The sequence below is a fragment of the Liolophura sinensis genome, chromosome 6 (assembly GCF_032854445.1).
Source record: "Liolophura sinensis isolate JHLJ2023 chromosome 6, CUHK_Ljap_v2, whole genome shotgun sequence".
NCBI classification, from domain to species: Eukaryota; Metazoa; Mollusca; class Polyplacophora; order Chitonida; family Chitonidae; genus Liolophura; species Liolophura sinensis.
The window spans coordinates 39,909,512-39,922,568 of NC_088300.1; the positions used below are offsets into that span (position 1 = coordinate 39,909,512).

At 37.6% G+C, this 13,057-nt stretch overlaps 1 protein-coding gene across 2 annotated transcripts in view; it reads left to right on the plus strand.

Moving 5' to 3' along the window:
* The window catches only part of LOC135466306 (uncharacterized), a 161,699-nt gene that overhangs the window by 55,619 nt on the left and 93,023 nt on the right, over positions 1–13,057 (plus strand). For both annotated transcript variants that reach the window (XM_064743726.1, XM_064743725.1), the window contains exon 4: positions 12,818–12,926. In XM_064743726.1, coding sequence (XP_064599796.1) covers positions 12,818–12,926 — 109 coding nt within the window. The remainder of the gene's footprint in view (positions 1–12,817; positions 12,927–13,057) is intronic.

Genomic DNA, 13,057 nt, shown 5'->3' on the forward strand with positions numbered 1-13,057 from the left:
ATTGGTGTTTTATGCCGTACTCATGAATATTTCACTTATACGATGGCATTCAGCATTATGGTGGGTGGAAACCGGGCACAGCCCAGGGGAAACCCACGACCATCCATGGTTGCTGTCAGACCTTCTCACGTACGGCCGGAGAGGAAGCCAGAATGAGCTGGACTTGAACTCACAGCGACTGCATTGGTGAGACACTCCTGAGTCATTACACTGCACTACTGTGGATGAATTAAGCAATGGAGTTTTAAGATATGGAATAACTGGATCTTGCGATTATCGACTTGGAACGCCCTCTACGGACTACGAATGGTATATGAATGTCGGACATGACGCTTATATTTTAATTATTCCCCATATCTTGACAGTGCAAAGAACAGAGAGAGAAAAAAACTGAAACATTGTGGTGTGATACATTCTAATCTGGAAAATAGTCATTATTGTGACATGAAGTCGTTGCCAGCAGGTCCCTTCAAGCCTTTGACCAGTCAGTTTGTGTTTGCAGATTTGGAATAATTGGCAATTATGGAGACATTTAATAACATTTTATTTGATTTCTTGCTCTGACTAATTATTTATATTTTGGACCAATGACCAAGTACATGTGCTGTAATTCTTCAACCTATTTGCTTGTTTGCAATGCGTTTGTTTTTAGACATATTCTAAAGGCATTTTTTTTGTGCAGACTGATAAAATTATACTTTTCGTGAAGCCTGGAATTTGGCCAATCCAACCAACGTATTTTTGTCTCCCAAATCTCAAATTATAGCTGTGCATAAAGTGCACTGAAAGTTGCTCTGTCATATGCGAAAAGGTTGAAGAATTATGGCACAGGTAATCAGTGTGAAGTCCTCCTTTTATCTGTATAAAATAAGACGACATAGAGAGTGGAACTTAGTTATCTATGTATTTATTTCATTCCAACTTAATTAGAATTTCACTTGCACATCATCAGTCAGTGATATGGGTAGATATGACATGTCAGACCACCCACATGACCATACATTAATGCATTGACCACTTGTTTCCACCAGGGGGCAGTGTAGGAGATGGAATTTTGAAATGTGAACATTAATTCCCATTGTGCGAGGCTGATACTAAACCAGTCCATGGTAACCAATCCTCCAAGACCTGCCATGGGTCAACATTTGGACAATATCTCATCTACACCACTAACAGTGCATTTTCAGCCAAAATGTTAAAGCCATTCTGTATATGTGTTGTATTCCATGGGTCATGATGTATTCATTATTAAAGAGTAAACAAACAAACAAACAAACAAAATATATAAATACATGTAGATGTTAATGCATTCAAATAATTAATAGTCCTTCTCTAATGTTACCTATATCACACTTGATCATGAACGTCCCATAATACAGAGAATGCTACTCAATATATGAATTCAGATAGGTCTTTTATTAAAAATTTATAGACTCAAGTGGTCAGCGGAAATGACCTTTGACCTACTTGTCCTTTCTAAGGTCAGAGTTCATATTAGCTCATGCATTTTAGTTATCCATTATATCCTGCAATCTATGAAGCAAAAAATAATGAAACTAATATTAACAGCAGGAATTCAGGGAAGCATGGTATCACATCGGAACATCTTACTGAAGATGCCAAATATAATGACTTAGTGGATGCATGGTATCACATCGGAACATCTTACTGAAGATGCTAAATATAATGACTTAGTGGATGCATGGTATCACATCGGAACATCTTACTGAAGATGCCAAATATGATGACTTAGTGGATGCATGGTATCACATCGGAACATCTTACTGAAGATGCTAAATATGATGACCTAGTGGATGCAGGGTACTACACTGGAACATCTGGCTGAAGATACCAAATATGGTGACCTAGTGGATGCAGGGTACTACACTGGAACATCTGGCTGCAAATACCAAATATGATGACCTAGTGGATGCATGGTACTACACTGGAACATCTGGCTGAAGATACCAAATATGATGACCTAGTGGATGCAGGGTACTACACTGGAACATCTGGCTGAAAATATCAAATATGATGACCTTGTGGATGAAGGGTACTTACACTGGAACATCTAGCTGAAAAAATCAAATATGACCTAGTGGATGCAGGGTACTACACTGGAACATCTGGCTGCAAATACCAAATATGATGACCTACTGGATGCATGGTACTACACTGGAACATCTGGCTGAAGATACCAAATATGATGACCTAGTGGATGCATGGTACTACACTGGAACATCTAGCTGAAAATATCAAATATGATGACCTTGTGGATGAAGGGTACTTACACTGGAACATCTGGCTGAAGATACCAAATATGATGACCTTGTGGATGAAGGGTACTTACACTGGAACATCCAGCTGAAAGTATCAAATATGACCTAGTGGATGCAGGGTACTACACTGGAACATCTGGATGAAAATACCAAATATGATGACCTAATGGATGCATGGTACTTCACTGGAACATCTGGCTGAAAATACCAAATATGATGACCTACTGGATGCAGGGTACTACACTGGAACATCTGGCTGAAAATACCAAATATGATGACCTAGTGGATGCTGGGTACTACACTGGAACATCTCGTTAAAGATGCCAAATATGATGACTTATTGGATGCATGGTACTACAACGGAACATCTGCTGAAAATACCAAATATGATGACTTAGTGGATGCAGGGTACTGCAACGGAACATCCAGCTGAAAATACCAAATATGGTGACCTAGCGGATGCAGGGTACTACACTGGAACATCTGGCTGCAAATACCAAATATGATGACCTAATGGATGCATGGTACTACACTGGAACATCTGGCTGAAGATACCAAATATGGTGACCTAGTGGATGTGTGGTACTACACTGGAACCTCCAGCTGAAAATACCAAATATGATGACCTAGTGGATGCATGGTACTACACTGGAACATCTAGCTGAAGATACCAAATATGATGACCTACTGGATGCAGGGTACTACACTGGAACATCTGGCTGAAGTTTCCTAATATGATGACCTACATGTAGTACCAATAATCTGACAATCTGTGTGTAATGGTGCTGAGTGGAAAACAAGGAAGATTCTAAATTTTTTAGCATGAGAGACACTGCATGGTATTAAACACAATCTTCAATAAAGAGGGAATCATGTGAGTTGGCTGTAACCTCCCGGCATGTGCAATCAGTGCTTGGTGAATGATTATACATAAACATACACTTATATATTGGATATTATTCCCTACGCTTTATATTGCCATTCATATATAGTTATGGCTGACTGTACATCAGTCAATTAGAATATGGGTATTGAGCTCAGAAACCAATCTAGGCCCACAGGTTCTCCAATGACCACTTAAATTAACAACTGCAAGACAGTGTAATTTAATGCTATGATGCCTAGGTGACAGCGTATCCCAGCAGAGACAACACAAGGCAGTGCTGTAGAATTTCTGACGGAATGTATGGGTGTGCCTGTCCACAGAGGACGACACATGGTATGAGACAGACAACATATCTGGTCTTATTGCATCGAGGAAAGTTGACCGATCATGAGGTGCTGAGGCAAATTGTGGTGCCAATGTCCCTTGATGGCGCTCAGGAAGACCAGTTTAATTGCTCAGCTGCTATCAGACCGATATGGGTTCACATGTAATTGTTCATGGATCACTCTCCTTATTGACTGGCTCACTACAGGAGGTCAGTGTCAAACATCTTGGGATTCCTAGATGGGAACAATAACCCGGTGAGGGCAGAAAATGTCAATATCTTCCATTCCTCTCAAAGATGTCCAAGCAGACTTCATCAACCTCCCCTGGTGGCTGAGGACTTGAACCCAGCCCGCTTTCACTTATTTCCGCTCTCCTCGGACCAGCCTGGCAAAAGAGGAAATATTTCCATATAGATGACATGGAGGTTCCTCGTAAAGGCACAGAGGAAGTCTTGTGACCTGGCACATCTGGACAGCTAAGCCCTGCTGATTAAATGTACAAAAACTTCTAATACTTTCCCGAACAACGGAAAGCTCTTGTGATGATGGAATTATACTCCCCATATCCCCGTAGACATATAAATCTGCCGCGTAAGCAAACTACTTGCTGTAACCTCTAGGATGACGCACATTATGACTGTTTGAGAACTCGAATACTGTAGTGCACTCCACACAGCGTACACAGATATAACATATCACACTATACACAGCCCCTGGTATATTGCACCTTGTCACCGTGTGTAAACAGAAAAATCCGCTCCAGCTGTCAGCAACGTGCAGATTGTCATGGTTTTCCCCTGGATCTGCCCAGTTTCCTCTTACCATAATGCTGGCACCTGTCATATAAGGGAAATATTCTTGAGTATGGAATAAAACACCAATCAAATAAATATATAAATAAATAAATAAATAAATAAATAAATAAATGTATTATGAATCCCTAGTACCTTGTACATGTACGTTATCCTTGTCTTAAAATGAACCTCAGTTACTGAACCTCAGTTGTATGTTGATGGTTTCAAATTATCTCTGCACGTATACAGAAATTACCTTGCATTGTGCTGTCTACTTCTGCACGTATACAGAAATTACCTTGCATTGTGCTGTCTACTATCACAGCATGAATATACAGAAATGAACGACCCACTGAAAAGTATGGTTTTATAATTTATGGAAAACAACATTCAGGAGTAATTTATGAATTTACATGTCTCTCCTAACCTCATTCCTAAGCTATGTATGTACGGCACTTATATTATGTTCATAGGGTGCTGTGTAGATTTAGAAACAGTCTTGCTCAAAATGATATCTGTGATAGACATGGACATTGTCTGGATGACCTCAAGTCGATGTTTACGTATGAATTTAAGCAGCATAGAACAAGAATTCAAAGTAATGTACATATAGTGATGGGTAAGCTCTTCAAAAAAAACAAACAAAAAAAAGAAAAACACATGCACACACGCAAACAAACATTCTCTGCGGAAAATGCCCAGAACCTTTCATTTTTTTATTTGCCCAGTCTGTTGAGGCCTGATTGATGGCGACATCTGTGAAGATGGACTATCTATTAGGACACCCCTGTAGCCGCACGGAGTTTTATCTGAAGAGAAATGCAATTTTCGCGTGCAGTTAAGGGCTACAACTTTGCTCATCGCAGAATTGATTTTGGCGCACGACTTTTTTGTCTGTGCATGCCCAGTGTTACAGTTTTATCCTGGTAATATTAAAGTGTTGTTGGTGGCTGGTTATTATCTAGGTGGGCACAGTTAATATTTGAACTGCTGATGCATTATTGATATCTTGAGGAATACATGGATGCTGGTTCACCCTGATGAATTGCACGGGAATACCGTAGTATAGTATAGAGATTGTGAGGTTTGAGACTGAGTTCAGAGGTCTGAAATGGTTCATAATGAAATTATTGTACATGTACTTTTAGAATTTCAGAATTATTTCCACCATACCTGTCATATTGAATGGGGAAACATGTAAAAATGCATCAATATTAATGGCACATTATTGATTTTTTTTTCAGATTTACACGTTTTGTGAGAATTAAAAGGCTAGGTGATAAAATGTTCCATTTTGGAAGGGTATAAATGGTGAAACCTGAAACTTTCTCTGCATGTATTGGTACACCTGATTATCTCTCCATGGCTAGAAAGATCAAAGGGTTTGCTGATTGGGCTTGCTGATTGGGCAGCAGGGTGGGAATGTTTCTAATGTATGTATGTACATGTGGTAAGAGCATTCCAGGCATCTGTACATGTATATGTAAGTATTTTATCTTTGTCTGTGTACTGACTGAATTGATGGTCAATCAATAGAATACGTTTTGTACATTTGGTAATTGATTTCTTGGTGAAGAGGTAGGCATTTGTTTATAAAGATCTTGCGTCTTTCAGAAAGAAGATATGTGAATTATTATGAATGTGGTATAAAAATGAAAGGAAATGTCAGGGATGAAATCATCATTGAGTTTCAGCCTTGATATAACGTTGAAAGGTCAGATACGTACAGTGATGATCGTACGTGGGAAAGTCTGCCAGCAACCTGCAGATGGTTGTGGGTTTCCCCTGGGATCTGCCCAGTTTCCTCCCACCATAATGCTGGCCACCGTCGTATAAGTGAAATATTCTTGAGTATGGCATAAAACACCAGTCAAATAAATAAACAAATACAATGATGGTCCATGGCAGAGGGGCAGTGGTCCTGTCTGTATATTGAGATAAATGATAAAGCCAAGGACGACATCAAATAAACATGCAATGCTTGTTTCAAGAAGCTACAGGTACGTGGAGGATGCATCATAAAAAAAAAACCTTTTTTCTTTAGTCTAATGTGTACATGTGCAGTATTTTTGCAAAGAATCCAACGTTCAGCTGTTAAATGTGTAAGTCCACTCATGCAGTGAATGGAGGGAGATTTTTATCTGTTTTGACGGCTGTTCATTTCACATAGGCCTTGAACCCTTTCAAACAGAGGACGACCATGATAAAGGGAAAGACCTCTTATACTCTGAGATTGCCCAGAGTTCTGCTAGCTGTGTTTAGATCATCTTTTTTGTTACTCCACCATTGTTGAATTATATTAATGTAATTCTTAGTGAGTACAGAAAAAGTGCAAGACCCACTCACTTGATTTTACCATGCATCAATAGCCCTAGCTCTTAAAATATCAGCTTGGAATAGATGAGCTTCACCATTTGCCAGCTGAATTCACAAGCCGTCACCACATGTTTACTAATCACACAAAAACAACAAAAGAATGGAAAAACAATGGACAGTTCTCTTACAGTACATGTTCCTCCAGTCTGAAACCCTCTACCATGCAAACCAATCAGAGAAAAAAAAAAGGGGGAATTTATGCATCACTTACTGAATGCAAATCGCCAATCAGAACCAACGATACTACTCATGCAACTCTTGTCACAGCACAGGTGGAAACTAACAATTTTATTTTTTCATATTACATTTGTCGAATTAAATAAATACACCCAGAATCAAAAAGCTTCATGCATGAACAAGATGAATACTGCAACAATGCGAATCATCATCTCAGCAGAATGTCAGTTTTTCAATCGTCCTGTTGAGGTTTATTCTAAGACTTAGTTACACGTTGATATTGACAAATTTGTTTCAGATTTAGTTGATAATTTTAGTCAGGATTAAGGCTCTAACTGAAGCTGCTAATTTAGGTTTTAGAATCTTCGAATAGGCGATATATTACATTTTACATATATTGCAATTTTACTTATATTACCATTTTACATATATTACAATTTTACATATATTACATATAAATTATTTTTCAAAACAGGTAAATTTCCAAAACTAAAATTCTTAATATTATTTGTTGATAACTTAATGAAGTATTTCTGCTCTTTAATCTATACATTCCAATAAGGACAATCTTTCATGATATTTAAGATCTGTGAATACAGAGCCTGCATAATCAGAAATTGATAAGAATGAAGAAGTGGATGGAGACATCACCATGCAAATGTGACAGTTTTTACAAGCTTTCGTCTCTCTCGCCCTGATCTTTTTCATGTGACAGTCTTCCTCGCTTGAAAAGTGATGAAAGTTTGTTAAACCTTTCACATTGACATTGTTATGCTTTAACTTGTTTATCATCATTGAACCCACCTACAACTAAGAGTCCAAAGGCAGTGTATGATAATCAGAAATTGATTTTCCTATGATGAGATAATTCTGACCACATTCACTGTTTGTGCAGGCCTCGAGATCTGTATCATCAAAGTTACTTTCATATTATAGCGTTTGATGTTTGTACACCAATATATGTACAGGTGGAATCCATATACTAATGGTGAATCAGGTGAAAGCACTTGTGCATTTATTGAGCTATGCTGAGTTAATGACCCAGTTTCTGTGTTAATGGCGCCAGTCAAAAGTATGTCTTTATAGATACAAAAGGTAAACGCCTTACATAGGTATGTATGTTTTATACAAAGCCATGGCCAGCTGCAGAAACTTTACTACATGGACAGAATTTTATACTATTACTCTTTCAGTCTGAATATATGCAAATATATATACAAAGAAATTGGCATGGAGTGATCCTTCACTTATACAGTGATTTGGCAGTCTGTCAAAATACATACCTGTGGCTATATAGGTCTGTATTCCTAGTATGTATGCCTTCACCAACTTTGATAATGTGCAGTTGATTAGGAGATTGGTTGCTTTTTGTTTTAATTGAGTGACAGCTTAAGATAGCACCCTTTAATGTCGTTAACAATAACAATATATAATGAGTTTATTAATTCATGCAGGCTGTTTGAAAACATCTGTATATATGTTATTTACTGTATGCAATAATATACAGGTAGAAAAATGCATGTGTATGTATATGTACATGTGTATATATATATGTATATTTATTATTTATATAAGATTATATGTCACACAGTTACAGTGATCAACAAAAAAAGAAACCGCTCATTTGGAGATATGAATTATATTAAAAGGGGATAGTACAAGGTAGTTAATATGGGAGAGTACCATAATAGCCAGGTCTACCTGAGGCATCCGACCATTGCAGCCCTGGTGAACCATGTGAGATGCATGCAGCATGCTCTTTTGTGAAACCGTGTCGCTTGAGTGTCAGAGTAATATGTCTACGTGGGGGGGCGTGATGGTCAGTGTCTTTTCCATGGCATTGCAGTGAGGTAGCGTTATAAATACATGTATGTCACCATGTGTCCGGTCTGTTGCAAGAAAATAATGACATTATCAAAATATTGATGACTGTATGACATTAAAGCCCTAAGCAACCAACAAATAATAATTGAGTAAAATACATAAAATCAGCAATGTATTAATTCCCAGAAGAAAAACCAAAACAGCCTAATTTGGCTCCCTAAAGAAGACCATTTCTTAATGTTTTTGTGAAATAATGCCTACTTTGTTCCGTAATATTTTCTAACAAATATATATAATTGTTTTCTTTTCACAAAAGAATCATAGTCCTATTTTGATGGTGATTTTTATCCATCTGAATATATTCTTTTCCGTGCAGTAATGGTATTTTCATGTTATTGTTTGTTTAATAAATGTGAAGACAATACAGTATTTGATTAATTTTAGACCAAAATACTCTAATCACAACATTTTTGTTTTAACGGACATGTCATTCTGCTTAAGTCATGGTGGTAAGGGGCATGTGTAATAAAAGTTGATGCTTATTTAAGCATTTACATCAACAGAGAGAATAAAACCCTAACTGGTGTTAACGGACATAAATTAGAATTTCATCGGTTACGTGTGACTTGTTATATTGCTAGCACTACCTCAGCTGCATGCTCTGGTATTACTTGCTGTGCTGTAGTCATTTATATGAAAGAAAGGACAATAGTTTTGGCTATGATGCGCTAGTGTCAAACGTGTTTGTATTGAAAAGAAAGAAGAATCGATTACATTGTCATCCAAAGTGCAGGTAACTGTCACAAAAAAATCTTTGTCTTGGATATATTTGTCATGATGATGAGCACCACAGCCATGACAACTGTGCGAGTGCTCCAGGTAAATAGAATGGATTCGGTTTTGTATGTTCACATACAGTCAAAACAGGAAATGGCCAAATTAAGCTGCCATACTCAAGAGTAGAAAATGGACCAATTTGCTTGGCCTAATAGGAGACAGTGGTTATACATTTAAAAAGGATGATTCTAATAGACATGTTAGATTGGCAGCTAGGAATGAAGTCAATAAAGAGCTGGCATCAAGGCACTATGAAAACACCAGTATTGTGTGTGAAGCTGTGAACAGGCGTGTTCAACAGAAGTTGTAATGTCAGTTGAAATGTGACAAATGTACTGATCTCACAGGTACTCAGGAACACAGGTATTCTTGTGTGCTCATATCCAGGCTATATAATTCCTCAGAGTTCTGAGGCCGTGGAGCTGTAATGTGTGGTAGTGTGTACAGACAGATATTGGTGGGACCATTACTTACATATGTAAATTCAGAGGTTGCCTTGGAATTGTGTAGAAACTGTCGTCAACATTGTGACAGTTGTAGACCTGGGCCCAGATGTTCAAAACTGGTTTACAACTTAATACAACTTAAGATTTGACTTCAGTTTTTGTACTTTGCCTATCAAAATTGTACCAGTGTATGAACAATGAAATGCTGGTGTATACTTTGACTTTTTAGAACTGAGTTTGGCTAAAATATTAAATATAAATATGACTTAGGTAATCCACCTTTGAACATCTGGACCCTAAAGGTTCTTCTCCAGATTGCAAGAGTTGCAGTTTCTTTGTGTTTCGGTGATTGGTTACTTGTCATATGTGTAACAATCTGCATGTATCAGAATCTGCATGTATCAGTATTAAAACCATTGCTTAACCAAGGAGAAGCCTTTCTGTGGAATTCTCTAGTGCTTGGTTAAACAGTTAAGAGGACATTTTCATGCAATACTCTAATAGTCAGTCATAATGACATAATCATGAAAAAACTGTAAATCACTTTTTTCAGTGGATTTTATGCATACAATTATTATGAAAAGGTTGCTAAAAATGAATTGTTGGTGTCACTAAAGATGCTTTATAAATTATTTTCTCCTTACCCCATCATTCTCTCAGAATTATTTCTCTACACCCCATCATTCTGTCAGAATTATTTTCTCTACACCCCATCATTCCCTCAGAGGGTTTCAAAATAGTGGTTGCAGAGGTGGTTGAAAAGATTGAAGAATAAGGGTAAATGTTGACATGAGATAAAATGCTGCTACTGGATAACAACAAAACTACACCTTATTTGGCTAACTTTATCCCATGACTTGACAGACCTAAGCGTATGGTGTGTTTGTCCAGTGCTGGTAATCCTGCTTACTGTCTGCAGTAAACATTGCACAAATATGATATTAAATCCCTTATGTATTTACATATGACATTTCTGAAATGTCAACATGGCAGAATATAAGACACATAAGCCACAAAAATTAATGCTCAAAAGGTCAATGCGATTTTTGTATGTATGCTTTTCAGTCTTGATTACTGTTAATGGCTTGGAAGATCTTTGCATGACAATATCAGCATTCCCAAAAGTGAAGTAGGAAAAGAGCTGATATTTGGGCTTACTCTCTTGCCTGTGCTGCAGTAATGATCTGTAGTGTGCACCTGAATGCTTTGTCAAAGTGCATGTGTGGTCAGGTGACGTTGATGACTTAGGAATGGTTCACCTGTCAGGCAGATGGCTTGTCTCCGGTAATTCAGGGTAATGAACCCTTCCACATGCAGCTGCAATTTGTTGCTGAGGGCTGCTCAACATCACCTGTGACACATGTCGTCCTACATCGAATGTAGGAACATAAGGGTGTGAGAACTCCATTCTTATTTTAGATTTATGAATTTATGAATCTCGATGTTTTCGAGTAAACTTTACTTATAAATGGGTCACCTGCTTGCATTGCACACCTTATATGCTCTTAGGTGAGGCCATGATTATATCCCAATGTCCCACCACAAAAACAACCCTATACGCTTTAATAAATTTTTATTCAAATTTTGATACAAGTTTTTTTTTAAAGTAAGTTTATTTAGTGTTATAATTTCTTTCAAATCCCATTTTTTTTTTATCAGGCAGACTTACGAGAATAAACAAAACAAAAAATACATGATTGCCTTCCGACATGACCAGTACATGACCACCTACATGTCGATAGCAGACCTTATAGAACTGTAAATACATCTGGTGTAAAAATGGAATTCAGAGCTGAAGTGTGTACTGCCATATAGCTTGAAAAAGGTATGCTTCCTCCATACATTTGCACTTCAGTCCACTCTGACATTTAAATTCGATTTTTACTGAAGTGCTGAAGGGTAAAAACCAATTTTCAATATGGCCAGCTTCAGCGAGCAGGAAATCGTGTTAGCTCATTGGTGTGAAAGTGATAACCTGTACAGGAAGCATGTGGACACACTGATTTTATCAGTGATGAGCAAGGTGTGTTTAATAAGAATAAAACCACAAAATTCCAATTACTGTATGGACTGTATGTTTTTTTATCTCTCCAATACTGTAAGATACCTGTTGTATAAGGAAGCGAGAGGAAAAAAATGTCAACTTGTGTCTGGGTGAGGTGATGTAGTTGATGATTTTTAGCATATGAAGTAGGGCAACTTTCAGTGTGATTTAAGCTCCTTTTTTTATTTTATTTTGGAGACAAAATATACATGAGTTGGGTTGGCCGGTTTCAGAGCTTCTTAAAAGGTATAATTTTTGTCAGTCTACAAAAAAAAAATACCCTTAGAATATGCTGAGATAAACCTTGCAAACATTCTAAAAGATTGAAGGATTATGGTAATGATCACAATTACTGTTGAATTATTTGTCAGTTTTTCTGGTGTTTTACGCCTTGTTTATGAGTATTTTACTATTGTCCCAGGTTTGGAGATCCGTCCATGCAAGGAACATGTGACTAACAGTTTAATTTGCACCAATTCTAAGATAAAGTTAGGGCTATTTGATTTATGTATTTATTTGATTGGTGTTTTATGCCGTACTCAAGAATATTTCACTTATATGCCGGCGGCCACCATTATAGCAGGAGGAAACCAGGCAGAGCTCGGGGGGAAACCCACGACCATTCGCAGGTTGCTGGCAGACCTTCCCACATACGGCCAGAGAGAAAGCCAGCATGCGCTGGACTTGAACTCACAGCGACTGCATTGGTGAGAGACTCCTGGGTCATCACGCTGCGCTAGCGTGCTAACCAATTGAGCTATGGAGGCTTAGGGTCTATTTGTGTGATTGTGTTAGTGTCTAACCATGTTTTCCTCCTGTCTGTTGTAGTTGCTGAGTTTGCACAGCAGATGGCTGCAGCTCATGAAATGTTTTCCAAAGAAATTCAGACTGTGATCTCAAATATTAAACGTAAAAACCATGACTTGAAGAAGGAAAGGTAAGTTGCATTAATTTTAATGTAAAAAAAAATATGACTTAAATACAATATATTTTAATAGTCTCCACTGTCTGTTAATACATATATGTGTTTGGTACTTAATTGTTTTTGTAACGAAGGAATGAGAAGTG